Source organism: Stegodyphus dumicola, chromosome 3 (assembly GCF_044657685.1).
Source record: "Stegodyphus dumicola isolate Sdum_Otavi_A_Nest chromosome 3, ASM4465768v1".
Lineage (NCBI taxonomy): Eukaryota > Metazoa > Arthropoda > Arachnida > Araneae > Eresidae > Stegodyphus > Stegodyphus dumicola.
In genome coordinates, this window is record NC_140770.1 from 66,660,046 (window position 1) to 66,685,725 (window position 25,680).

At 34.3% G+C, this 25,680-nt stretch overlaps 1 protein-coding gene across 1 annotated transcript in view; it reads left to right on the plus strand.

Annotated features, from left to right (window-relative positions):
• The window catches only part of LOC118204980 (TOG array regulator of axonemal microtubules protein 1), a 170,721-nt gene that overhangs the window by 91,448 nt on the left and 53,593 nt on the right, over positions 1–25,680 (plus strand). Inside the window, exons 6-7 of the mRNA XM_085812959.1 lie at positions 12,414–12,661; positions 24,984–25,180. Of these exons, the coding sequence (XP_085669085.1) occupies positions 12,414–12,661; positions 24,984–25,180 (445 nt within the window). The remainder of the gene's footprint in view (positions 1–12,413; positions 12,662–24,983; positions 25,181–25,680) is intronic.

The following is a 25,680-nucleotide window of genomic DNA, read 5'->3' on the forward strand; positions in this document are numbered from 1 at the left end:
AATTCATCAATTTTCATTCAGAACGTATTAAATGATTGTAATTTTTTATTCTCCTGTTGTGTGTGTATACTTGTTTTTCTATGTGTCTGTGATTGAGATGATCTATGATTTTGTTTTACCTCATTGCAATTGCATTTCTCATGGATATCTACGAATTTATTTGTTTGAAATTTGGAATTACTGAGAAAATAGATTTAAAGATGGTGTCTTCTAAAGACTGTTTTAAGGATAAGCAAAGATTTTATTATTATTATTATTTATTTATTCTTTACATGGAAATGCGTTTTGAAACCGAAAGTTTTTCCGAAATACTAATTATTCTGTAGTAACAAACTTTTCGAAATTGCTAATTTTGATTTTGCTAAAGATGATTGTTAATAAAATATTTGTTAAGTGTATTTCAGTGTTTTACTTATATATTTTCTTTCCTTAGAATTTCTGCCTTAGAATAAATTTCTTCTTTTAGTAATACTTAAATAAAAGGATGCGCCTTACACTGAAAGAATTACAGTATTTTTTAAAGTTGATTGTGTGGATGTAAAATTGAATTCTAGTGATATAAAATCATAAATGATTTAATGAATAAAAATGAACAAATAAAGAAATCTCGGTTACTTTAAGATGATTGTTACGAAACAGAAATATATATATTTCAGAAATATATATATATATATTTGCAAAGAAGAGGAAAGTTCTAAAAAGCTTTTGCTTGTACATTTGATACTGTAATTCCAGAGTAAAAAAGTTACACCATGTTAGGAAGACTAACCTAATGCGGAATAGGAACTGTAAAGAGTATCAAATTACTTCCTTGCTAAAGCTGGGAAAATGTAAATTGGAAAATTTCAGTAAATCCAATAAAACATTTTGCGCATAAAGCTGCGAAAAGGGAAATACAAAAGTAAAAAGTAGTACACGAACAAAAGAGACATATATACAGAACTTATATTTTAATTATATTTATATATACAGAACTTATATTTTAATGCAGAATTTTATAAGGTATCTCTCCCGCTTTCCTAGCGTTCCTTCGTGGTGTAGTGATTCTGCACGCTGGGCCAGTATTCCAGAGTTCCGTGATTCGATTCCCGGCGAAGGCGTTGCTAATTTTTCATTTTTCCTACTTTCAAAAAATACCCAATGTCTCTACAAGTTTCTGGAAAATCTTAAAACTCATTTGGCATAAATCATCCGCTTGATCATTGAAGGACTCTTCAACATTACTTGCGTTATGGTTGAAATTTCTTTTTTTATAGCAAAGGGGACACTACTTGACGGGTTTTATTAGCTAAAGAAGCTTGAAGTATGCTGAACAATTAACACTTTAAGATTTCCAAGGAAGCACGGACCTGAGGAAGCTGACGCGAGACAAAGGCGCACCAATCATGAATTTACTCGTGGCCGGTCAACAATGTTATGGCGTGCTGTCACGAGTGTACTCGTGGCTTTTCAGCAATGTTTTGGCATGACGACACAAGATTTTACGTGGCCGGTCAGCAAAGTTTTGACACGACGTCACGAATTTACTCGTGTCCGGTCATCAACGCTTTGGCATGACGTCGAGAATTTTCTCGTGGCCGGTCAAGAACTTTTGGCATGACGACACGAATTTACTCATGGCCGGTCAACAATGAGTTAAAACAAGTATACTTACTGTTTCATAAAAATTAATTAGTGGTTTGGAGGCCGCTGGTGATTGAGACATGTGCCATATACAGAAAACATTGAATATCATACGATAGGAAGAAATGTGTCATTTATGGAATTTCGCATGAACTATGTAAAATTCATGTATGTAAAAATGTTTAAGATTAAATTTCAGTAGAATTTCAGCAAATTTTCTCGTCTTTTTTAGTTAATCTGTTCAAAACTATAAGTTACTGCATGCAATAACTAAAAAAATTTTAATTTTATTAATATGTTTTTTATAATGATGCAGATTCAGTTTTGTAATTTAATTTTATTTTTTTTATTCAGTTTTTCTTTTCTACTCTTTCTAAACGATTATGTAATTTCGCTATTTTTGTTATCAATGTGAACTAAAATTCAGTTTCAAAATCCATCTAAACTCACAGGTATGAAAGCAGATCTCATAGCAAGTGTATATAGAAATCGGTGAGTTTAATTTACGAAGCTATCTTAGGCATGCTAAACTGACATGACAAAAATTTTGAAAAACAATGAAGATTATTAATTTTTTTTCTGTATGTAGAAATTTAATTACAGCTTTTAACAGTTGTTTATTACGAACGTATTCAAAACTTAAAATATTTTGGCATCGGGATATCGAATAATAATCGCTACTCATAATTTAATTTTTCTTTTTTCATCCTAAACAGAATAAGATTAATCCATTGCAATGTGTATTAATTCTTTCATCATCGAAGCGAATTCATATTAAATTAACATCTATAATGGAAATTAACACATAAAACATGGGAAATCGCGGATAATTACAGATAACGTTTGATTTTACAAGAATTACTTAAATAAAAGACCAGCAACTGCAATATATATGTAACGGTGAAACACCGAAATGTGGAGATTGTCGACTTTCACCGGTGAATGTCAACATTCACATAGTCGCTTGGTGTATGTCCGAAATATTTTCCAAATACTCTTATTTCTGACTACACTGGTGAATGTCGACATTCGCCATGTACTAATGGTGAATGTTGAACATATAAGAATATTACATTTTCTTCTCCATAATTCAGTCGCGAAAAAACGCACTTGAGACTTGAAAAAGAACTTACGAACATAAGAACGCAGTACATTCAAAATGAGAAAGGAAAATAATAGAATATTAAAAACTTACCTAATTATATAGTACGTTCTAAACGATAAAATAAAATAAAAAAAAGCAACAAAAAACTTACTAAATTATGTGATTCAAATCTTATTTATTACAACAACTTATGAAAACTAAACTATTATGACCTCTCTTTTCGACCGACACCAGAGCATATCTGTGATTGTCGACATACACCGGTGAGGGTCCGAATGTACAAGAATGTAATGCAATATTCGATCTTTTACCGACGTATTCGGTGAATGTTGACATTCTCCGGTGAAAGTCGACATTCTCCAATTTCGGTCTTTCACCGTAACATATACATCACAAGGATGATGAATCTCGTTTAAGAGACGCAGGTTGGAGTTCCTGAAAACTTTCTCAACATCGACAGAATTAACATCGCTGTTGTAGAAATAGTAACATCATCAACTTCATCGTTGTGATGCAGTTTGGGGTTATTCATTTGAAAAATTCTTGTAAATGTCAAACAATATTTTTTGTAAATACCCGTATTAAAATAACTTTTCATTTCCCACGTTCTTACTTTTGCCATGTTCTATCACCTTTTAAAGTTGTGACCAGCAGTCCTGTTATACCCTATTTGTAATTATAGCGATATTAACAACAGGTATTGTGGCTATAACACAGCTAATAATTTTTTACCCATAATTTTGTTCTATTTTTATTATAAATAGGTTTAATTAGCAAACATATGCTGTACTTACCATTGTCTAGCTATTTGTGACAATTGAGTTCATTATTATTATTCGATAATATTCATCATATAAGCACAAACAATTTGGTGAGCCAAACCCGCGGGAAAGACAAACGTCGCAGATAACTGACATAGGTATCTGTTTGTTTTACGTAGTATTAAAGAGTGGAAGTAGTTTACATTTGTGACATATTATGTTGTCAGTTATGTTAATAACTCTAAGGTCAGTTTATTTAAATATTCTGTATGCGTAATTTTATTTATGTAGTAAGTAAAAAGCTTTATTTTGGGTCACCCGATAAGAAAACCCAATGGAGCAGCGCAAGGTTTTAATAAAGAATATTCTAGTACAGTAAGTGCCGCTTAATGTGGTCACGTTTGTCTTCAGCTATTTAAATAACATTAACCAAATCATAACATTGAACAGCGAGAATAAATATCGTTCAAAATGGCAGTGGAATTCAACTAATTTAACATGAAAATACCAAGAAACAAATAAATAGATATTTTCACTGCATTTTTTAACTAAGAAAATGTAATATTTTTTTTGAAGTGTTCATAATATCTTTAATGCTAAAGTTCATTTATTAATTGTTTATAACGTTTCTGGAAATTATTTGACCAATGCTTTTACTCTTATTATGCTGAAAGCATCCCTTATTGGAAGAGAACATGCCGAGGTAAAATTTTAAATTAAGCAAAATCGCAACCTTGTTTGTTGTAGATGTTTTCAGGGGATTTATTATTAAGGGGAAAGAAAAAATTCGTTGGGTTTTTTTTATCATGAAAAGAAACACTTGTGTCTGATCGCCCTGAAAATCGATACAGTTACTCTATTTTGACATTAATTGGCAACTTTTGTTTTAAAAAAATTATTCTATAATAATTTTATCATATTAACCGATTAACCGATCTGTTGATCACAACACACGATGTATTTTCCATGTTTTTGTTTGCAGACTTCTACAAATTGATGATAATATCCGAATAATAATAATAACCGTGATGCCATTAAGCGGCATCTGTTGTATATTGGTTTTAATTGCCTAATTGGTTTAATAAGTCTTTCGACTCTACAAAACCGACTGTTTCTTTTTAACTTTTATGACTTTCTCTGTATGTAACCTGAGTTCTTTTAGAAATCTTTTATAAAATCCTCTACTTCAAACTATTCTTTTCCTTAGGCAAAGAACTTTCGCGTATTTTGCCGTAATCGATTAAACCTTAATAGTTTTTTCAGAGTGGTTAACTTTGGTGATGCATTATAATGTTATTTGTGTTAATAACTCTGAGGTTAGTTTCTTTAAATACTTAGGTGCACAGCTTTGTTTATGGAGAAGAATAAAGCTTTATCGCAGATACGGTAGGGACTTGGATAGAAAATCTAACAGAGCCAAGCAAAATTTTAGTGAAAGATTTTTTTTTATCATTTTTCTTTTATGTTATGTGAATACGAAGTAGTTTTCCTTTAAAATTCTTTACGAAGACCTTCCTTCCCCTGGGCAGATGCCCTTCGTTGCTTTGCCATAAATGATTAACTTTTTATACTTTTTCCAGCTTGGTATGGAGTTTCGATATTCGGAACCAAAACTTCCAGTTTTATTAAAATGTTTTCAAAGATTGGACGTTCTTACGAGAACTCAAGAATAGGTTTAAAAAAAGGGGGGAGGGGAGTTTCATGTGATGAATGCAGATTGTTCTCTTTCTAACTTCATTAAATATCATTTGGGAGCCGATCTATGCACAAGGAAACCGTATTCTGAAATCGATTTAAATTATACTCATATCTAGTTTTGTTAATAAGTAAATGCAAAAATTTATTAGAAGAAAAAAGCGGAAAAAAATAATCTAAATTGTTATTTTAGAATCATTTAAAAAAGTAGCTAGCTTTTACATCCTTGAGTCTTTTCTACACCGTGATACACTTAGGAACCTTTTGCGATTGCTATCGCACGTTGTTTGAAAAGAACAGCTGTAACGTAAAATATCAGAAAAAAAGAGAAAAAAATCGTAGCAATGTTGTTAAGCGTAAAATGTAAGTCCATATTTAAGGAGGACGAATATTGATTGTATAGAATACTGAAATGCCAATCCACAACGAGTAAAAAATTAGGCATTCGAGGTAGATTTAATTCCTTTTTCATTCAAATTCACATTTTTAGCCACATTTCACTTGGCATTTTAATCGTACCTATTTTTAAAACATTTGCGTTTTAAAAATTTTTTAATGCAATTGCAACAGGAACATTGCACAGCGAAATAACGTCAAAGCAGCAACAGAGTTACAAGCGAAGTGCCTTTATCCAGTATGGCAGCTAACCAAAGGAAGGTTGATTTTGGTTTACGTTAGAAAGGTGTCAGTTCTTGAAGTTTATGTTCCGAAATAACTATGTCATCAGAATTACGCAAGTTCTGGCATAGATTAATCTAGAAATGGCGCAGTCAAAAAATGTTATTATTATTGTTAGAATAAAGAGGAAATTATCAAATTAAAAATGAGGAATTAAGAGGATGTACATATGTTACTCTAAAATATTAATAGGGAAGTCATCTTGTGTTCTATAAAGAAAAATTGTACATAGAGTTATTGAAAAATATTGAGAATCGGCAAAGTAATTTCACACACATAAAACAATTTCCTTGAATGAATAAATGATTGTAATAATAAATGGAATAGTGTTAGGCAGTGATAATTCTAAAATCTTCATGAATATCTTAATTGTTACACACGAAAACGTAAAGAATTGAGTCTGACGTAATTGTTATTTTAAAGAGATTTGTTAGATTTGAATCATTAGGGCGAAAAGAGTTTGTAAAAAAACTTCCGAAACCTTAGCTGCAGTTTTATGTTTTCGATCATTTCTACTTTGGTAATCACTATGTTCCGAATGATTTCTTTCTTCAGTGTTATAGGTTGTAAGGTAATTCTCCCATCTTCTTAGCATGCCTTCGTGTAGTGTTCAGCACACTCGGCGCGTATTCGAGAGGTCCATGGTTCGAGTCCCGGCGAGGGTATTACTCATTTCTTATCTCTCCTGCTTCGAAATAACCTAATGCCCGTACAGTGGCGCCCGAACTAAAATGGATGGTGGATGAGGATTCTCCACCACCAGGATTTGGCGACTGGGTTTCCTAATCTCCAGCCCCCCTTTAAAAGGGGGATATATAAGGTATTTCTCCTACCTTCTTAGCATGTCTTCCAAGTGTAGTGGTCAGCACACTCGACGCGTATTCGAGAGGTCCGTGGTTCGAGTACCGGCGAGGGCGTCTCCTGCTCATTTTTCATCTCTCCTGGACGCCTATTCTATGATCACTGGATCTGTCTACAACTTGAGCGAACAATATTGACTCAAAAGAACCGGTATGGACAGCCATCCCAACTTATCGGAGAAAGCCATTCTGTGGTCCTCAGTTGGAGGGCGGGTGGGTCCATTTAACTTTACTGGAAGGGGACAAGGCTTCAAGGAGCTTTAGACCAATCGCAGTACAGACCGAGTGACGAAATTTATAGCGCGCGCTGGCTGAAGTTCTAGGAATATTCTCCTATTATTTCACTAACTCACACGCTGCATTTGTAGTTCGAAAAAATTGCACGAAACAGTATTATGACCAATACATGCTGAATATGCTGCTGTGCTATGTGAAAGAAAATCTCGTTTTTTAATGGGAAAGTTAACGCAGGAATTTAGAGCTAAAAAATAAAGAGTGATATGGGATACCACGAAAGCAATGGTAATAGATAAGAGTAAATGAATTAAGCTTACTTCAAATCCTTTTAGAAATAAACCATTTTAATTATTTAAATTTATAATATGATTAATTTGCATTACAATCTAATAGCAAACTAAGTTTTTTTTTTTTTTTTTTTTTTTTTTTTTTTTTTTTTTTTTTATCCATGTTTACATTAAAACTGTTTTCCCGCAATTTATTTTACAGTTACTATTTGAAAAATATTTCTTTAAATAAGAAATTAGAAAGAAAATATTTCTTTCTTAATATTTCTTCCCTTTTTTATTTTCTTTTTCTATGAAAATTATTTCTTTCAGGAAAAGAAATAAAATTCATTCGCTATTACAGTATGGCCGATTGCTGCTGCATTCAGTTATCAGACACGCATCAAAATGCTTTATTTTAAATAATTTATTCTATAATTAACATGAAAGAAAATATTTTTTCAATATAAAATATATAACCAAAATAAAATTAATCTATCCTGTATGTGTGATTAATTCGTTTTGCAATTTTTGTCACACAATTACTAATATCTTTTTTTCAATATTACATTGCTGTTATTTTAATTTTGTATATATATAAGAACTGCTCAGTTTAATTATTCTTCCTTCTCAAAAGATTTTGTTCTGTGAAAATAATTAAAAGATAGTAATATTTTCACAATGGAAGTACTAAAGTAAAAATAATCACTGTAGGTCTCCTGCAGTTCAAGTTCCTTTTCAAACCAGCGTTTCGACACATTTTAAATAGAAAACTAATAATAATCAATATCTCTTTTAATATAAAAATAAGAATGCTATGAACAGTATTTTTATTATTTATTTATTTATTTATTTTTTTAAGTTTGCAAAGAAACAATGATTTTTTAATACTATAATAGGTTACAAAAGTACTATTCCATGAACAAACCCTCAGTCTTATAGCATTGTTACTTTATAGCATAATACAATAATAATACAGTATAATTCTGCTAACAAGCCCACCAGCCGCCGAGCGGTAGAGTCGCTGAACGCAGGTAATTTGGTCCGAGGTTCGAATCCCACGAACGAGCTGGCCGGCGTTTTCGTGGCTTTCCCCATGTGTAACGTGTATACGAGCCAGTTTCCCTTAGAAAGTCCTCACTTAAAAACCAGTTTTAAAACGTATTAAAATTACACACACACACACACACACACACACAAAAAAAAAAAAAAAAAAAAAATGAAAGCCTTCAGATTTTATATTACTCCCAAAGGGCCATTTTTTTAACGTTTTGCGTGTTACCTTTTTTTATTAAATATCATGTTTTTCGCACTTAAACCATAAAATTCAATTCAACAGCAATATCATATAATTAAAAAAAAGCATATCTTTAGAATTTCCGATACATAGTCTCGCGCGCTAGAGATGAAAATGTTTTTTGCCATTGCTCGCTTTGAAATCGTTGGGTTTCTTAATCAAAAACTCATAAATGCTTTACAAAATATGATATATGAAATGGATAGTAATACAAATTCCCAGTTAAAATTTGGCCCTCCAGATGCCTCTATTAGGATGGAGGATTACGTTATTCAGAATTTCATGGCTCTAGTACCGTTGTTTTATCACAGTGCGAGAAACATTCATGCATTCTGCAGATTCCTCATTATTTAATTTCTTTAAATATAATAGAGTGCGATAATACTTGGTGGCAACGATTTGAAAAGTGAAACGCCATTTATCGTGAAACGCCACAAAATGGCAAAACGAAATTAATAGCCCCTCTGGGCTAAAACTTATTTTTAAAAGTATCACACTAATAGTAGTACAATTACTGAAAAAAATATTATAAATCTATTTTATAGTTTTATAATTATTATTATTATTTTTTTTAAATTTTATTTTACAGTAGTGTGAATTTCGCGTAATAATGAACGGCATTTTTGTGTTCACAGTATTATTCGTAAGGTATTCAACTGTTAGATTTTAAAGTAAACGTAATTCTTGCTGTACATAAATCGAGTAGAAGCTTATCGGATGTCTATATTTGTATTAAATGAAGAAGGTTTATGTGCTTGATAAACTTATTATCTTCTACATTTTTAAAGCGTACAATTACAATTTATATCTATAATTTCAGGAATAGTATAACCTTTCTTTTAGTAGAAATTGCGTTCTTGTTTTCTGAATGTGGCTCCAAATACTCTCTCAGTTCACCCCAAATTAAAATAACTATAAATTTTGGGAATCTGAAATACGCAATGAAAACTTCTTTTGGCAGAGCAAAAGCATCAACATATTTTCTATAAATTCGCCACCGATTCAGAGATCTACGACCGTATTCTTCGTTTAAATATGAAAAAATCAGCGGCGAAAACGCATACAAAGTCATTGTCTACGTAGTACGTCAACTGGACAACCCTGATTGACGACGCGGCAACATTTTTTCACGCGCTTTCGACGACTTCCGTACTCAGAGAATATAGGATGTCGGGCAGACCTGTTTTTTACTAGCAGCGACATCTGGCGGCCCACAACTTGCTGTCGACTCTCGTAGCGTAGAATAACCGTCCTGCTTCGAAATAACCTAATGTCTCTACAAGGTGACCAAATTTCGTCTATTTCTTCCCATACATAGATTTTAGTATTACTTGAAATTGTCGTCACTATTTTCAAGGAAAAGATCCATTTGTGTTTTTAGTTTAATTTGCTAATATAATATCTCATCTTTTGAACCAAAGTAGTTATAATCGAAAGTAACCTGTGGACTGGCTAGAAATATTTTGGGTTTCTTTTTCAGTTTTTCTTTTTCTTATTTCACTTGATTTTGATTTGAATTTAATTATTTTTAACAGTAGTTTTTGTAGACAAATATATTGAAGTTCTTGATGATTGATAAAAGACAGAAGTTGAAAATACATTTTGCTTAAAGGGACTAAATCATTACCGGTAACCATAGTAATTAAGCAAACAAAATCTGTTTACTTAGCTATATCTTTTCTATGTATACATATATTTCAGGGCATTTTATTTAATGCGTGACGTCAATCCATTGTGATACGTCATGAGTTAGGCCACTCCTTATTCTCCCCTTTACACAGATGTCCTGTTGTTAGCAACAGAGAATGCTAGTCAGACTTTGTTCCAGTTAATATCTTGAATCTGACATTTCAGGATATGGATGTGTAGCAAGGTGTTCTTTAAGAATTAATTTTTTTTAAATGGGGACATTTTGGGAGGCATGTGCGACCATACGTCATGATCTAACAATTCCTTTCCGAAACAGTCCCTTCAGAAGGTGATAGTTACAATTCGCTCTTCTATTCATTTATTTGTTAATATTTTATTCTATTTTTATCGAAAGCCTGTTGACATAAAATTTAATGGAATAATCTCATTTGTTTATAAAGCTACATTAAGTAGCTTTAGGTAAAATTAAATTGGTGAAAAACGTTTGCAATCATAAACTGATTATTAGGTGAGATTTTGCATTCAAATTGATGAATTATTTCCATTTAGGTAGCATTGTCGTACAAAATTTTCACACTTATGAATATTTAGCTCAAAATCTGTATATATATGTAAGGTAAATTTGAATTTAACAAATATTCTCTGTTGTTTGACTTTTGAATTAAATATTCTGTCATTCGTATAAAGCTAATTAAAGCTAATTTTAATTTAAATTTTAAATTATGAAAATTTAATTGTATACAAATAAAAGACAAATTATTGCTGCGAACTAATTTGAAATATTATTTAAATTCAGAGAGCATATGTAAATTAAATGAAAGTATCTAAAACCATGAAAAAATATTTAATAATCCAAAAAATTAATCCTAAAAATTTTAAGAATTTTTAAGACTAAATTAATTTGCATAAAGTGAATAATTGTTGAGGAGGTAGGAAACAGATCTTTTCAAGGAGAAGTTTCCTCCAAACCTATCTCTTCAATTACTCAGTTCGTGTGTCATCATCCATATAGGCATGGGTAAAGTATTCAAAACCAAAAGTAAAAACCGAATGTAGCGAATTGTTTAAATAAGAAATTTTAACATATTAGTGAACTTCGAGAAATTTAGTAAGCATATCGACTAAAAAGCAAAATTATTAATTAAAAGTACAGATATGTAAAGCAAACTTCTGGTTGTAATTGCCTTTTTAGTCTTTATTTTAATTTGGGTATATCCCCTTTCTGTCTTAAAAATAGTAACAGCTTATATCACTCTAAAGTGCATCATTTCAAATTAATTCACATCTTACGATCTTACACAACGGTGTGCTTCGCTAAGCCCGGGAGCCAGCCGTTTCGGAGGATATAATGTTACTTCACCCCATATATAATGCGGCTTAAGTGTCTGTTTGTCGCCGATAGTCTATTGGTTGCTTGCTTAACTGTACTAGCCAATGGGGTGAAGTTGCCACTGCATAGGGTTGCCGTTTCAATTGAGACATAGACAATTTCTTGTAAAACTTGCCCTTGCTATGATCGTCAATAAGTGTCAGGGCCAAACGCTTAAGCGTGTTGGCATTTTTTTACCTGAGCCTTCATTTGGACACGGTTGCCTGTTCAAGAGTTCGTGAAAGAACGGACGTAAAATTAAAAATAATTGATGGTCCTCTGCAAGGCGAGCTTAAAAATGATAGAAAGATATACACAAGAAATGTTGTGTACAAAGAGATCTTTGACAGGTGAATTAACATTTCATTATTTAAATCACCTTTATTTATTGAGCTAGCGGAGGCTCTTAAGAAATGTACCGCCAGTGGTTTCCTTCAATGCACTTTACTTTAAGCAATTAAGCAAGTAGAAGGGGGTAACCCCGTGGGGCAGTAAGCAAAGGGGCGTCCTCGCCGCCTTCCCTGGGTAATTCAGTTTAAATTAGCAGACACCTTTGCATAAATCATTTTAATTACAATTTATAATATCTAGAACAGCGGTCATTTCGTATGACCGCCGGGCTTTCTAGTTTATAAATATCAATACTGTGGGTTTTTATATGCATCAAATGCGAAATTTAAGACCGCGTCTCTTGAAATTGAACACTTTTATTAAACATGTAAAATAAGTTACTTATTAATATACATATTGTATACACGTATGTTGTAAAAGTATGCAATTTATGCAGTTTTATGCTATAAACGTTTATGCTATACCTCTCTTGAAGTAGTTTATTTACATTAAGTTTATTTTTTTGTTTTTCCCCCCTCCAGGAGAAAGATCTCCCCAGCTAATTCTCCTGTCGGAAGACAACCTATTCTTGTACGCTCACCATCGTTAAACAGCTTAGGACAGTTACAAAATGATGTAAATTCTAGTAGTCAAGTCCTCTACGGGGCATACACACCTCATCCAAAAGGCATGGGCAATATTGGCTCTTACTTTCGTAATAGCCCAGGCGGTGTCGTTGTGGCACAGCCAGCGCCTGTGCATCTGGATGATGTGAATGTGTTCGGAGTTGGTAAGTTTCTAATCTAATTTTTTGCTTCTTTATTGAATACTTTATTTACCTTTTTAGATAAAAATAATATTAAAAAGCATAAATGGTTACATATTCTATTTCCGCACTTTCCTCAGCGATACATTAATTATGTTGGTATAGAATAGGAGTGGGCAAAAGCCGGCCCTCGCCGAATGCGACCATTTTGATTACTTAATTCAGCCTGTTAAGGAATTCTGCGCAACGACATTATATTTCTTCCTACCCAATTCCGTATGGAAATTACCAAAATCATTTGCACGAGTGCGTATCTATTGCACCATACATACGCATGACTATACTAGCGGTCAATCTGTAAGTTGAGAACATTAGATATTCTATAAAACATGTTCATCCTCCGAGGAATAGTTCTGTCATTTTTAGTATATTTAAAGTAAAAAAATGTGAAATTGAATCTTAAAATTAATTAAAATTGTATTTTAAAATATCTAACTGGAAGGAGTGTTCTTTTCTCCTCCCATCGCGTCCTGGCAAAATAACTTCCTTGTTTTACATTCGATTTTCTGAATTCCTGAATGCTGTTTTATTTGTTAATTTGCGCAATGAAGGTGATATTTTAAAAACTTGAAAATTTTATTTAGGTTATATCAAATTTAAATTTCATGTCGGTTTAATACTCTAAGTATAGTGTAAAAGTGAGCCGAGTAACAAAAGAATGTTATAGTAGTCGTATTCTACATCGTCTCCAGGAGTCCTCGTAACTCAGACTTCAGTGTCATAGAGAGCTATTTTATTGTAAATTGAATTTATTTATTGAGTACATAAAATAGTAGAGTACTTACATGTATGAATTATGTATTCAACGAATTTGCATATGAGCTATTTTAGTGTAAATTGAGTTCATTTATTGAGTACATACAATAGTTGAGTACTTACATGTACGAATTATATATCCAACGGATTTGTATGTGGTCCATCGCGCTGTACGACCATCATCGAACTAGATATACACTGGTGAAATAAATTAAGAGAATTTGCATATTTGATATACGATCTCCAGAACTACCGGACAGATTTTAATAAAATTTGATGTGAACATAGGTTGATATAATACAAACAAAATAAACATTCAATAGTTATAATAGACACACATGTTCGTGTGTAACACTCATGGGAGTCCGAAGGTCTGAAACAGCGATTGCAGGAAACACAAAAGAAATGGGTTAATAGGGGGTATGGTCTCCTCTTACAGCCATACAGGCCTCGTAGCATGATGTCATACCTGAAATAAGGCAGTTTTATCAGTGCCCGTGGCAATTGATCTCACTCATTCAGCAACGCTGTTTTCAGTTCCTGGATCTTTCTCGAAAGGATATTGCGAGTTACAAATGCCCTCCCCAGAGCGTCCCAAATATGCTCTATAGGGCTGAGGTTTGGAGACCTGGCTGGCCAATCCATCCGGCAAATATCCTCACACTCGAGAAATTCTTCGACCTTAAGAGCTGTATGTGGCCTCGCGTTATCGTCCTGTAAGACTAACTCGGGGGCCCACTGCATCCTGGAAAAGGCGAACATAGGGCTCCAAGACCTCATCCCTATATCTCACAGAGCGTCTGTCAGAGACTGGAGAGTTGTGCGGCCATCCAACACGATGCCTGCCCAGACCGTTACACCGCCACTGCCATAATTGTTGATTTCGCGGACATTAGAAGGTAGGTAGAGGGTCCCTGGCTCTCTCCATTTGAAAGTACGGCGAGAATCGATGTTTAGGCTAAGGCGGGACTTGTCGGTGAACAGAACGGTCTCCCATTGCTCCGTACTCCAATCACTATGCTGCCTGCACCTTGCTAATCAGACTCTTCTGTCCGTAGACGTGAGCGGGACACAAACAGCCGGTCTTTTGGCAAAGAACCCTCTCTCATTCAGTCTTTTGGAAACAGTCATCCTTGTTACATTTTGGCTGCATACAGGTCCGAGAGAGCTCCAGCCCCTCTATTACACCTCGCTAAAATGGACAAATAGCGATCTTCTCTGGCCGTCATGGCTCTTGAACAACCTTGACCAGGTTTTCTCTTGATGGATCCAGTATCCTGGAACTGTTACCATAGGTTATGCACGACGCTGGGTTTAAAATTAAACTCTCTGCATATCTGGGCTTGCGATTGGCCTGCCTCTAGCCTCCCCAAAATTCGCCACCTCATTTCATGATCTAAACGTTGGTGATTAATCATTTTTACTGTTCCAATGTGAATTTAACCGATTGCTGCAAGATAACACCAAGAAATTCGCCGAGGTGTGCTAGCGAACGCAATTTGTCTTATCCTCCACGCGCTTATAAAGTCTGTTTTTCTGCTGGCTCCGCTTACACACACATGTACGCTTACATATTTGCCGTACAAGATTTGCATTTTTATCTAGAAGCAGTGGTTTTTCCTTCAGTTCAGTTCTTTTCGTGCAATTCCATAAAATATGCAAATTCTCTTAATTTATTTCACCAGTGTATTTCGATGATAGTGGCTGTACTCATGGATATATGCATCTCCATGTCTTCGTTGACATGAAGACATTATATATTTTCGGAACATCCTTGACATGCTGCGGAAACATCTTTTGAAAGCCTTCCTCCACACTTTCTGGCTCTTCATTTGTTCTGTTCTGATGATGAGAAACAGGTATTAAGTAAACAAAAAAAAAAAAAAAAAAAAACTATTCACATATTATTCCTCGAAGTGAAATGGCTAATGCTGAAAGGTCTGGCCTTCATGGGAATATACCATTTCAATGGAGATGTTGGAGAACCACGTCTAATCCAACGCCTAAAGATTTTTCATTAAGGAAATCGTGCATCTGAAAACAGCATGGGCTGGAGCCCTCCCATTCTGTATCCAGACTCGATCCACGATTCCCTTCTCTCGCTGTCGAGGTGTTAATCGTGTTTGTTGCATGTGTAAACAAGAATAGCCATTTACATATTTTTCTGGAGAAAATTAATTAGAATATCTAATTTAGATAATTAAAGTAAATTTATAGAAATGCAATTAAACAATTCTTCCTCCTGCTTTATAATCAGGAAAATATATTCTTGTGATGGGCAAATTTTAAAGTAGTATAAGATAAAGATCACGTTCAGGTTTAAAAGAACTGAAACAATTGCGTGATACAATTGTTTTTCAATTTCCAGTATCAGAATAGCCTGAGTATTAACTTTTAGCCATAGTAGAGCTAAAATGTTACGATGAAATTCTGTATTAGAATACAATTGTCCTGCTAATGAATACGAATTGTGAAATTGTTCAAAATTACTGCAGCTTTTTAAAAGGGGAATCGAAACACGCAGAAAAAAACACTTGTTTCACAGAAGAAGCTAATGAATACGAATTGTGAAATTGTTCAAAATTACTGCAGCTTTTTAAAAGGGGAATCGAAACACGCAGAAAAAAACACTTTTGTTTCACAGAAGAAGCTAATGAATACGAATTGTGAAATTGTTCAAAATTACTGCAGCTTTTTAAAAGGGGAATCGAAACACGCAGAAAAAAACACTTTTGTTTCACAGAAGAAGCTAATGAATACGAATTGTGAAATTGTTCAAAATTACTGCAGCTTTTTAAAAGGGGAATCGAAACACGCAGAAAAAAACACTTTTGTTTCACAGAAGAAGCTAATGAATACGAATTGTGAAATTGTTCAAAATTACTGCAGCTTTTTAAAAGGGGAATCGAAACACGCAGAAAAAAACACTTTTGTTTCACAGAAGAAGCTAATGAATACGAATTGTGAAATTGTTCAAAATTACTGCAGCTTTTTCAAAGGGGAATCGAAACACGCAGAAAAAAACACTTTTGTTTCACAGAAGAAGCTAATGAATACGAATTGTGAAATTGTTCAAAATTACTGCAGCTTTTTAAAAGGGGAATCGAAACACGCAGAAAAAAACACTTTTGTTTCACAGAAGAAGCTAATGAATACGAATTGTGAAATTGTTCAAAATTACTGCAGCTTTTTAAAAGGGGAATCGAAACACGCAGAAAAAAACACTTTTGTTTCACAGAAGAAGCTAATGAATACGAATTGTGAAATTGTTCAAAATTACTGCAGCTTTTTAAAAGGGGAATCGAAACACGCAGAAAAAAAACACTTTTGTTTCACAGAAGAAGCTAATGAGTACGAATTGTGAAATTGTTCAAAATTACTGCAGCTTTTTAAAAGGGGAATCGAAACACGCAGAAAAAAAACACTTTTGTTTCACAGAAGGAGCTAATGAATACGAATTGTGAAATTGTTCAAAATTACTGCAGCTTTTTAAAAGGGGAATCGAAACACGCAGAAAAAAACACTTTTGTTTCACAGAAGAAGCTAATGAATACGAATTGTGAAATTGTTCAAAATTACTGCAGCTTTTTAAAAGGGGAATCGAAACACGCAGAAAAAAACACTTTTGTTTCACAGAAGAAGCTAATGAATACGAATTGTGAAATTGTTCAAAATTACTGCAGCTTTTTAAAAGGGGAATCGAAACACGCAGAAAAAAACACTTTTGTTTCACAGAAGAAGCTAATGAATACGAATTGTGAAATTGTTCAAAATTACTGCAGCTTTTTAAAAGGGGAATCGAAACACGCAGAAAAAAACACTTTTGTTTCACAGAAGAAGCTAATGAATACGAATTGTGAAATTGTTCAAAATTACTGCAGCTTTTTAAAAGGGGAATCGAAACACGCAGAAAAAAACACTTTTGTTTCACAGAAGAAGCTAATGAATACGAATTGTGAAATTGTTCAAAATTACTGCAGCTTTTTAAAAGGGGAATCGAAACACGCAGAAAAAAACACTTTTGTTTCACAGAAGAAGCTAATGAATACGAATTGTGAAATTGTTCAAAATTACTGCAGCTTTTTAAAAGGGGAATCGACACACGCAGAAAAAAAACACTTTTGTTTCACAGAAGAAGCTAATGAATACGAATTGTGAAATTGTTCAAAATTACTGCAGCTTTTTAAAAGGGGAATCGAAACACGCAGAAAAAAACACTTTTGTTTCACAGAAGAAGCTAATGAATACGAATTGTGAAATTGTTCAAAATTACTGCAGCTTTTTAAAAGGGGAATCGAAACACGCAGAAAAAAACACTTTTGTTTCACAGAAGAAGCTAATGAATACGAATTGTGAAATTGTTCAAAATTACTGCAGCTTTTTAAAAGGGGAATCGAAACACGCAGAAAAAAACACTTTTGTTTCACAGAAGAAGCTAATGAATACGAATTGTGAAATTGTTCAAAATTACTGCAGCTTTTTAAAAGGGGAATCGAAACACGCAGAAAAAAACACTTTTGTTTCACAGAAGGAGCCGATAACAGTAGATTCGCAATACAGGAATTACAAGAATTCTAAACGTCTACCAACAGCAGCTGCACCAGATACTATAATTAAAAATACATGTGTAGTATTTTGTTCTACAAATGAACACGAGTTCGATAAAAGTTCCTTATCTCTAAGTGATCATAAAGCTTGTTTATTACATCTTGGATATTGCTTTAAATTGCTTGAAAAAAAATCTCATTTTTCCAGATTTTGCCTCTATAGCCAACGGCAGTGGTTCTCAATCCGTGGCTCTTCTCCGTGAAGCCACTTCAAAGTGCTCCGCGAAAAAAATTAAATACACAATCAAAAATTGTTTCAAAAGAGAAATCAATAAAGGGTAAAATAATATTTGTATGGGATTATAATTAGCAAACGCGATTAATTATATAGAATATCGTAAACTTTGCACATTAATGCTATGACCTCATTGATATCTCTTATACTTGCTTTCTATACTTTTATACTTGCTCTTTATCTTGCTTTGTATTATTTATTGATAACCAAAAGATAATAAATTAACTTTTATGTTAGAAAGAACTTTTGGTTCGTACTACCGGCTTGAGTTTTTTTAAAACTGTAACTTTGTATCTGAATAAATTAAAATTAAAATCATCATAGAATCAATGTAAACGAGGTAAAGGCCTCATTTTTCACCCCTCTCTTTTTTTAAAGCTCCTTACTCGAACACAAACACATAGTTTGTGTTCATGAGGTTTCTCGCGTCTTCGGTTATTTGAAGGTACTAGCAATAGTGTTAAATTTTTAGTGCTCATGCTAGAGTAATTTATGTGTTCAAGTATCAATAGGCTCAATTGTATTTGTATCGACAGAGCGGTGTCTATGACACCATCAATCAAAGGATTTGTGACCTTAAGGAAAACAATTAATCCGAATAAAATATTTCATCACTGTTTTTTGTTCCGAAAAGTACTTGTCATAAAAATAGTGCCTAAGAAACTGAACGAAGTATTGAATCCAATAGTTTCCGCAATTAATTTTATTAAAATGAACCTGATGAAAAGCCTAATTTTCGAACAACTTGAATCTATAGAAACAGACCACAAAAGTTAGCTTCTGCATACAGAAGTGAAGGTGGCTGTCATGTGGAAAGGTTTCAAACATGAGTTTCAGTTAAAAAAATGAATTACTGATTTTCCCTCTTTGAAACAAAAACACAAAACCTTTGCAAAATATCTGAAAACTAATTGTTGCAGCATTTTGGCGTATTTGGCTTATATTTTTGCGTACTTTAATAGTGTCTGTATAAATATACAGGCAATAATAAAAACGTTCTTACATCGGCAATTATGTGTAGTGATAAAAAAAGAACTTTTGCTATGGAAGAGATACGTGGAAAAAAAAGAAAAAAGAAAGAAATACAGAAATATTCCCTTTGTGTAAACGAATAAATCTGCAGACTTCAATAAATGAAGCAATCACTTTATAAGGTATTTCTTCCGCCTTCTTAGCAAGCCTTCTTGGTGTAGTGGTCAGCACGCTCGACGCATATTTGAGAGGTCCATAGTTCGAGTCCCGGCGAGGGCATTGCTCATTTTTCATCTCTCCTGCTTCGAAATAACCTAATGTCTCTACAACTTCTTTAAGAATTGAACATTTAACGACAATAGAAGAATATTTTCCATTGTTAAACACTGAACAGTTCGATTAGGTAAGAAATCCTTTTGTTTCTCCAGTTGTATTTTGAATAAAAAACTGAAGTCGATCTCTTCAGATCGCAGATTAAATTTGGAGTTAATTGAAAATATTCCTGAAAAATTCTGGATCTCTATTAAAGATGAGTGCCTGGGTCTAGCAAAAAAATCAGTAAACACATTATTATTATCATTTTCTGCATCATATCTTTACGTTGCAAGATTTTCAACAATGGTAAATATTAAAACAAAGAGGCGTGACAGCCTGGAAAATTTAGAAGTGGAGATGCATGCGGCTTTATCGTTTTGTCATTATAATATGGCTGAAATGTGCAGAGATCACTAAGCTCAAGCATCATATTAAATTTAACAACTTTTTTCAAGCGTTGGAATTTTAAATGATTAAATAAGTATGTTTGCATCAATTAATGTCGTTATTTTACTCTTTTATAAAAGTAACACTTAGAAGTTGGAGTGGCGGCCATAATGCGACCTTGAGAGGATCTTTTTTTTTTCGCTTCATTAATGGAGTTATTGTTTAGAGCAGTGTCTGTTTTTCTTTGATTACGCCCTTGATTTCAAAAAGAATGGCCGTCGCTGCTTTGAAGTGTATGTTGTGTAGAGACATTAGGTATTATTTTGGAAGAGGAAAGATGAAAAATGACCAATCGCCTTCGCTGGGAATCGAACTACGGACCTCTGGAATACCGTTCGAGTGTGCAGAACCACGACACCACGAAGGCACGCCAGGAAGGCGAGAGAAATACCTTATATACTCCCCCATTTAAAGGGCGACTGGGGTTTTAGGGGACCCAAATCCTGGGTGTGGAGAATCCACACTAGAAGGGTGTGGAGTATAGTATGTGTTCCGCGCAAAAAATTATCTGAGTTTAGTGTTCCCTGATTTAAAAAAAAAAAAAAAAGAGAACCAAGGGCCATTTTTTTCACTCTGGTCATTCTTTTCACTCTGGTCGACAAACTGAAATGAAAAAACATTCTTTATATTTGGGAACAGTGACAAGAAGCTAAACGGGGAATGAAAGAAGGCAGTTGACATGAGCAATGTAAATCATATTCAAATCATTCCATTGCTATTGCAGAGACTGTCAATATGCATTTATAGATAGCTATTGCTTTGTTGATTCGGAAAGAACGGCAAGGAAAAATTAAATGTTTATTCGGAACTGAAAGCAAAAAAACTTTTATTGATAAACAGATATCTCGTAAAATAAAGTTAGAAATTATAGGTCAGAAATGTTTAACTATTTTCGATTTTGATTCGAGAGTACAAGAAATTAGATTTGTACAGTCCGCTCCGGTACTGATTCAGAAAACCAATTTGCTTTACTGAACGAATAAGCAAATTGGATTCTAGAAAGCGAAGTTGTAGCTCTTTCACAATTCACGGAAAGCTTTTGTTCAAAGCGGGCTAAAAACAGAGATGTGCTATTCGTTCGCGAGCTGATTAATTTTATTGAGCAAGCGAATGTCTGATTCACAGAAAAAGAACGGAGCTCGTTTAGGAGGCTGCAGTTGCTATTCTGACTACAGGAATCAACAGCATCAGTATTTTACTAGCATGGAAAAACTCAATAGATTTCTTTCTCTTGTTCCTCTGGATCTCAAAGACTTCATTAGACAGAAAAACAGGGCCAAGAATCTTTGGCAAACTACCTATGACCTCATGCATAAACGTATATACAACTATTTCCAATCCAAGCTAAAAGAACAGCTTAAAAAACATAGCTAGACTAAATGCAACGATTTTTTAATTCATTTAACGACTGAAGATAATACTGTTTTTGGCTCCAAAAGTTAACAAAAGTTTAAAACAAATTCTGAGGAGACGATGTGCATCGTGTACTCTGACGAAGAAAATGCTATTTGGCCTTGCTGACACTCTCGAAGACACTTTTCAGAATAATACTGAACCTTTGGACGAGACCATCATTCGGAAGTCAATCGCACAGTCAACTCTTTTCTCATGACCTCTCGCAGACTTCCTTTGGTCATTATGCGACCACAAATTCAGCTTACCACTACACATCTCAAAACTAAAAAAGCTGCTGATCCTGACAAGATCAGTAATGGAGCCATTAAGAACTGCATTTTTAAAATTATCACATGTGCCACTAAGACCTTCAACACCTGTCTTTTAACTCCAGCACTTTCCGACAAACTGGAAGTCTGCTACCGTTATTCCCTTTTCAAAGCCAGAATGAAATCTTCCATCAGAACTCTCGTCCTGTCAGCCTTTTCAGTACTTTCTTCAAAGTCTTCAAACGCATTATTCTTTAGATACTCATCACCTAACTGCAATTCTACTGATATTCTCCTTCCAAAACAATTCGTATTTCGTACCCGTTATTCTACAATTCACCAATTATTACTTCGGGTCATTAATACTGGAGTCAAAGGTTCTAACACCGAAACATACATCGGTGCTTTTTAGATATCTCATTCTACAGAGTTTGCCACTTTGGAATAATTTATAAACTTATTCACCTTAAAATCCTAACATCATCATTGACTCCTTCATCTCCTTCTTGATGATAGTGATTTTTCATCTTCATCATTGCCTCCTTTCTGAATATATCCTGGGTCGCGCTTTCGAGAGTAGTAGAATGCAAGCCGAATTTTGTCAATTGACCCAGTAGAACGGGAGATATAGAATTGTCCTTTTTTTTTTCGGGGGGAGTAACTGTACATTGCCTGCGAAATACTTGCACCTATTTTTATCCTTCCCATTGGATGGCCCACCAGCGGCCGAACGGTAAAGACGCTGAACACTTGTAGTTCGGTACGGGGTTCGAATCCCGCGAACGGGCTGGCTGCATGGGCGTTTTCGTGGTTTTCCCCATGTGTAACGTGTATACGAGCCAGTTTCCCTTAGAAAATCCTCCACGAAGGCATCCCTCCCTTTAGGCAGGTAGCCCTCGTGTGCTTTGCCATAAGCTTTGCCAATCATAATCCAATATCCTTCCCATTCGTAGCCAACCAGCGGCCTAGCGGTAAAGTCTTTGAACACTAACAGTTCGGTCCGGGGGTTCGAATCCCGGCAAACGAGCTAGCTGCATGGACTTTTTCTTAGTTTTCCCCCATGTGTAACGTGTATGCGAGCCAATTTCCCTTAGAAAGTCCTTCACGGAGGCACCCCTTCTCTTACGCAGATGTTATGTATTAATTGTTATTATTTTCAAGCTTGTGCTAACTTAATTCGGTTTTGATCAGTAATTGAAGTTCTTAATTTTTTGCTTTAGTTGTTTAAAGTTGGTTGTAAGTTTAAACTGTAACTTTTGTAAACTTTAAATTTAGGTTTTGTTGCTTTAAAAGTTTTCTTAAGTTGTTCAGTTTTAATTTGAGTTTAGGGACTTAAGTTTTGGTTTTTGTACTTTTTGTTTTTGACCCTTAAGGTTGTTTAACTTTTAATTATTTTAAAGTTTTGTTTGCTGCACTTTTAGTGTGTTAATTTTTTTTTAAATTAAAGTACTTTAATTTCTGCCCCTCTTTCTATTAAAGTTGTCGAATACATATTTTCTGACTGTTGGTAAGGGAAACCAATAGTAATTGAAACTCAATCTGGATAATGAGTGTGTATACTCAATGCTACTCAAGAAACAATCTATATTATGCTGGCATTTTTAATGAATTATATTGTTATGTAATAGTTTAAACTTTAATGCCCCAAATTCGTTTGTGTTGAATAACTATTCACTGGTTCTGAAGATTTTTTTATCCCAACCGTCGGCTTGGAATGCATTCTCAGAATCCCTTATCAGACGATTACTGCACACCGAAATTCTTTCTGCACCATCTAGAGTTGTTTTACTTAAACGGAACCTCGGTTTCGGTGACATCTCTAGCAAGGAAATGTACTACAGCGAACTATTTATGAGGGGGGAAAAGTCGTTGGATAGGAAGCTCTCCATGTTGGAGTTGCGCCTCGAGCGAGGCTAGTGCCCCCCCTTGTTTTCATCTGCAAAGAGTTGTTGACCCAGCGGAGTGGTCTTAAAGGCCGAATGGTTGAACTGCGCTTGCTAGTTCTTTCTGGTAGTCGGGAAACCTCTTCCCGTGAAGATTTCTCTGTTTGGGTTGCTGTGCTTGGCTTCCTGCTGATCATCTTCTTTGCCAAATTTTTCAAAAGCGCGCCAGCTATTAAAGTGGCTGGGCAACGTTTTGCAGAGAGCAGAGACGGAGAAGGAGAAAAGATTTTCTGTTACACCCTTTTTTTGACGGAGCTTGAGCCAGAAAGACGGAGAAAAAGAAATTTCATGAGACCTTCGAAGCACAAGAAAAATAAAAAGATGTCAACTTTACCGTTCGGCGGGGAGGGCAGCCGCTTCGTAGACGAGGAGGTGATTAGCAGGAAGCCAAGCACAGCAACCCAAACAGAGAAATCTTCACGGGAAGGGGTTTCACGGCTACCAGAAAGAACCAGCAAGCGCAGTTCAACCATTCGGTCTCCAAGGCCACTCCGCTGGGTCAACAACTCTCTGTAGATAAAAACAAGGGGGCGACTAGCCTCGCTCGAAGCGCAACTCCAACATGGAGAGTATTGGTATTGGTATTAGTGAAAGAAATTTATCCTTCATTTCTCTTTCACTGATTCTGCTTTCTCTCTTAATCTCTCTGCTTGAAAACTTATTTTCCTGATCCTAAATTAAAATTTTGTTTTGATTAACATTTTAAGTAAGATATATTTGTGATTATTTTGGTTAAACGTGTCAATTTTCTTCCTGAAAATGCTATTGTTATTTCGATTTTAAAGAGAAGTCTAATAAATGTTTTGATTCCTCTTAGTATCATCTACGCTCCCTTTGGAAACAGTACAGACAAAATTAAAGAAATTCTTAATTTATTGCTTACCATTTATTATATGATTATTTATTATTTGAAAACTAAATGAAAGTTTCTTCCCTTGGTTCAATTCTTTGCCAGGAAACTGTATTAATCAATATTGAAAGCGAATTGTAATTTTTTATAAGAAATTCTATGCTATTACTGAAAAGTTTTGTTTGAATACAATGATTTTTACCTGCCCCCATCCCAAATAAAACGCACCTGATAGGGCGGGTAGAAAATGCGGGGGGGGAGGAATCCGATTTTCTATTTGTAGAAGATTTTGAGCGATGTTATACGTAATTAGAAATACAGAAATAAACAATGTACTTTTATGAACTTTTATTTTCTCTTCCGCTCTTCACGAACAGATGCAGAAAGATCTTTTCTACAGTTAAAGAATGTTTGCTATATTTGTATTTTATTTTGCAAATTCTAAAGTATATGATAATTAGCTTTTCTTTTGTGTAATGAAAATGTTTCTGTTTCAGCTGTTCTGGATGAAAATGGGAAAATATCATCTAATCCTGCTTCTGAAAGTTGGGAGATTCTGCATCAAAGTTCTCACAGTAGCAATGATGAAGCATGGCAGAAAACTGTAGAAGCTATGCCAGAAGTCTATGAGATGCATGTTGATACACCTATTACTTATAATCAAAAAATTGTGTCTTCTCCACTGAACATCGTTGTAAGTTGTCGCACTATGTTTCATAGCATTTATTCTGAAGCAAATTCGGTATTTTTTTAAAGTTGTTTTATTTAATGTTTGATTTATAAAGTGAAGAGAGCAGGTATTGATAATCAATGTTATGACTTCCAAAGCCTTAGCAACTTTAAATTGATCTAAAAAAGTGGCTGTTAAGGATATTTGATCCATTTTTTTAATTGTGATAAAAATATATGCACCCAGAAGAAATTGAGCCACAATCACAAAGCTCGGCAGGAATGTAGTCTTGTAAGAGATATATAAATTATTTTAATTTCGCCGCCTGTGAGTAAGTGCGCTGTGCGCATATGAGATGCGCAGCCGAGAGAGTTTAAAAACGTGAGTGCTTGTGCCGTAGGGCTATTCAAACGAATCTGTCGACTTGGATGCACAGTATTGTGACTAGAGATGCCTCTGAGACGTAACCGGTAGCAGTACGAACAGTTATCGGACTTTGAGAAGGGGCGCAACGTAGACCTCAG